This window comes from Trematomus bernacchii, unplaced genomic scaffold (assembly GCF_902827165.1).
Source record: "Trematomus bernacchii unplaced genomic scaffold, fTreBer1.1, whole genome shotgun sequence".
Taxonomy (NCBI): Eukaryota; Metazoa; Chordata; class Actinopteri; order Perciformes; family Nototheniidae; genus Trematomus; species Trematomus bernacchii.
Genome location: NW_022987869.1, coordinates 4,762,789 through 4,767,011, shown reverse-complemented (window position 1 = coordinate 4,767,011; position 4,223 = coordinate 4,762,789). Strand labels below are relative to the sequence as shown.

At 44.1% G+C, this 4,223-nt stretch overlaps 1 protein-coding gene across 1 annotated transcript; it reads left to right on the top strand.

The window, feature by feature from the left end:
- Positions 1 to 423: 423 nt before the first annotated feature.
- LOC117469219 lies at positions 424 to 3,522 on the top strand. Its single transcript, XM_034113601.1, has 5 exons — positions 424 to 899; positions 1,000 to 1,172; positions 1,359 to 1,822; positions 1,941 to 2,555; positions 2,632 to 3,522. The coding sequence occupies exons 1-5, from the start codon at positions 436 to 438 to the stop codon at positions 3,520 to 3,522; spliced, it is 2,607 nt and encodes an 868-aa protein (XP_033969492.1). The 5' UTR covers positions 424 to 435.
- The last annotated feature ends 701 nt before the right edge of the window (positions 3,523 to 4,223 follow it).

Sequence of the window (4,223 nt, the reverse complement as noted above, 5' to 3'; positions counted from 1 at the left end):
ATGTCATTTTTCGAGCCTGAGGCCTGGGCTTAACAGGTTAAACTGTGGAACATGATGGCTGCTCTCAGAACATCTGTTATAATTTTCAAAAGTTCTGATTGTATAACAGATTGTCTTTAGGCGCTTTCACACCGGATTAATTTTCCCACAATAGTTCCGATATAGTTCCGAAAAGTTGCGTTCACACCAAAAGAAAAAAGAACTATATTGGGATGCTCACACGCCGCAAAATGTGTGGTTCTGGATATGCAGAGATTCTGTTTGAGGCACAACTAGTGACAAGTGGATCCCTCAAGAAGAAGAAGAAGAAGACACACTTTATTAATCCCTTACAGGGACATTTCTTTCCCCACTCTGTTGTGTTAACACACATTACACACACAGGGGAGGATATACATGCACAAACAGAGGATATACATGCACACACATAACCACATGCAGATAGGAGAGGTGGCAGAGCAGAGAGGCTGCCAGGTACCCGGCGTCAAAGGTGTTTTAAGTGGAAAGGCATACGCAAAGTACCTCTTTTCTCTCAAAACTCTGTGCGAATCAATGGAGAGGCTGTTGATGGAGCGGTTCATTGAGGAGGAAAGCGTCCTTATCACTGACCCTGCTGCACTTCTCAACATGACCCAGTCTTGCAATCGAGAGCACCTCGATGAAGCCCTCAAAGACCGCTCAACTCTAACCCTCATCGAGAAGTATCACGCCTATGAGGAGAAGGTGCTCAAGGGTCACCTGGGAAAGACAGCTGCCTTATGGATGTCATTTATTAACCACTGTCATCTTGTCTTCATGCTACTCCACTCCGTTAAGACCAACAACATCCAGTTGTTTCACAAATGCAATGGAGAGATGGCAAATATCTTCTTTGCATTTGATGGACACAACTACTCAAGGTTTGTGCTATTTACATGACAATTTACCAAATTTGCATTATGAGACAAGCTTTGAAAATAAATGTTTCTATGTGTAATCTGTGCCTTTCCTTATCTGCAGATATCTGACTTGGCTGGAGGTCTATCTGACAAACCTGGAGAACACACACCCAGGGGCCAAAGACCTGCTTTCTAAGGGTGCAATTGCGGTGGCCCGCTCAATGATACCGGGGGCACTTAGTGCAGTCGACAAGACCATGGAGGAAACGTTCATGCGCTTTGCCAAATCATCAGGTACATTATGATTTTTACCCAGACATTGAACAGATATACAGACATTGTATCAAGATTATTATATTATATAATACAATTGTATACTGCTTTCACAAAACCACATTTTATTTGATGATTTCTGAATTAAAATGCATGTAACTTATTGTGTGGGAGCAGTAGATCACATATTTGTTTCATACTTTTAAGGTGGCTTCACTGGACTATACAGCCAGTTTGGGGCATACCAGAGATGGTGTCGAACAACCTCCACACGGGCACAGTTTTATCAAAAGACCCTTGAGATGGTGGACCTCATCAAAGACCCAGACTGCCCAAGGGCGGGGAAACATCGGGAGCTGGAGAAGGCAGAGGTCAAAAAGGGTGAGGAGGCCATTCAGCGAACCATCGAGACAATTAGGAACTTTAGGAACCCCTTCACCATCTCAGACAAGGACAGGCTCTACTCCCTGGCTTCTGGTGCTCCTGTCCTCATGGAGGTCGAGATGGACGTGCTACAAGCAGAAACTGTGGGCAAGGCTGCTAAAGCTGAGTTCATCAAACGGCTACAGAGCAGAGAGCCAGCTAGCTTCTCTGACCCAATCAAAAAGAAGAAGCTCAAGACCATGGAAGCTTGTAACAAAAAGGTCACCCTCACATCCTCACAGGGAAAGGTAATGAGATGTTCCAATACCTGAGGTCTACTATATTATTGCAATTAATTTAATAACCTTTATTTTTTATTGTTGTGACCCCATATTTGTTAATGATACACTATCAATATCATTCCAGGTCATCCAGTATCAGGAGCAAAGCAATCTTGCTTTCCTGCTCCTTGTCAAGTCACAACGTGCAGAGGACCCATTGGACTTGGAGGAACTCATGAAATATCCCCTAATGCCTGTGCCCCCTAGCCTTGGGACACCAGATGGGTTTTTCTCCAAGACTAATAAAGTGGCTCTTCTGCACTACATTCTGGAGGACACCACCCCAAAGGATCTGCCATACCCTAAGGATGCCCTGTTCATCCAGGATGGCATGGCTCTGCTCCATGTCCTCACCAACCTTCCCCCAACATGTGGGGAGATATGCCTACAAGTGCTTGATCAGATGGTGGCCAAAAAGCACTTTTTGTTCTCGACTGACAGTTACCATCCAGGATCTATCAAAGCACAGGAGAGGTTGAGACGTGGCAGTTCAGAGAAGATCCTTTTGGCTGGACCAGCAACCAGGAAGCCATATGACTTCAAGATGTTTCTCACAAATGATGACAACAAAAAGCAACTCTGCCAGCTCCTGCTGCGAGTATGGAGTGATCAACAGGCAGCTTCAAGGCTGGAGAGAACAGAAATGTCAGTGCTGATCGTGGAAGGGAGAGCCCATCAACTTCTATCCTCAAACGGCAAGGTAAATTGAAAGCCCATATTAAAAGTGATTGATGGTTAAATTATACTCTAAGTGATTATCTGTGATTTGTGTCTAGTCTCTGTCATTGTTGATCAAAGTGCAATATCCCATTGTGTATCAGGTTGAGGTACGTGAGCTCCCCACAACCTACAGCAACCAGGAAGAGACTGATACAAGGGTGGTACTCTACCTTCATCATGCTGCTGCCCTTGGGTACAAGAATGCTGTAGTCAGAACACCTGACACAGATATCTTTGTGATTCTTCTTTACCACGCTCATGCCATCAGGCTGACTATATACCTGGATACGGGGTCAGGGAAACATAGACAACTTCTCAACCTCTCTGAGCTCGCAGAATCCCTGGGAGAAGACTACTGTGCCACACTTCTTGGATTCCATGTGTTCAGCGGAGAAGACTGCACCAGTGCCTTCAAAGGGAAGGGGAAGGTGGGGCCCTTGAAAAAGCTGGAGAAGAACCCGAAGTTTCACAGGGCGTTCAGTCAACTCGGTGACAACTGGAATGTCAAGCCTGAGGTGCTGAAGCAGTTGGAGCAATTCACCTGTCTGATATATGGAGAGAGTCGTGAGTCTTCAGTGGACGTAGTCCGTGCCAAGTTGCTGCGCAAAATGGTAGGGCAGGACGATAAACTCACTGCCAAGTCTAAGGTTGACCTGGCTCGCCTTCCTCCATGCTATGATGCTCTGAAGCCGCATGTCCAACGTGTGAACCATCGCGTCGCCCTGTACAAGCGAGCTGATGAATCAATTTTAGAAAAACCAAACCCCTATGATGAGGAGCAGGGATGGATGAGGACTGATGGAGTGTTGAGACCGGTGTGGTGCTGTGGTCCTGTCCTGCCAACCTCCCTGGTTGATCTCCTGGACACGACAGAGCGTGAACAGGAAGACGAGGAGGAAGAGGAAGAGGAATTTGACTCTGATGATAGCATTGAAAACGATGATTGAGTATTAATCAGATAGTGGAGAGCCAAACCTTGACTGCTTATCTGGAATGGGAAAGAGTAGTCACATCAATACTTATATTATGATGTTTGACCCTTGCTGTAGGCTAGTACAAAACAAATAAATATTGGTTAAATACACAACATCTGTCTCGACACCTTATTTGTTCACTTACTGTACTGCAATATTGGCGTCTCTTAATTTGCATAGCATGCCACAGATACATGTGATCACTTTGGGAATAGTTTTATTGTGATCTTGACCATCAAACATGGGTCTAGACACATTATTTGTTCATTTATCTGCAATATTGGCTGAGATAGAGTGAAAAGTGTGAAAATTCCGTTTTTGGTAATGGTGACACTAATTTGCATAAAAAATACATGTGGGACATCCAGACAACATTTTAACATAGCTCATCATTTTCTACATACTTTTTCCACTTAGGAAACACTGATTATAAGTATATTTCTGTGTCGGTGCAAAATACACCGTTCTTGGTACAAGACTAAAATGCTATTTTCTTGTAATGGCGGCACTAATTAGCATAATAGCATGCCACAGACACATGTGATCACTTTAAGAATAGTTTTATTGTGTTCCTTGACCCTCAAAACATGGATCTGGATACCTTATTTGTTCAGTTATCTGCAATAATGGCTGAGATATAGTGAAAGGTGTAAAAAGAGTGAAACTCGATTTTT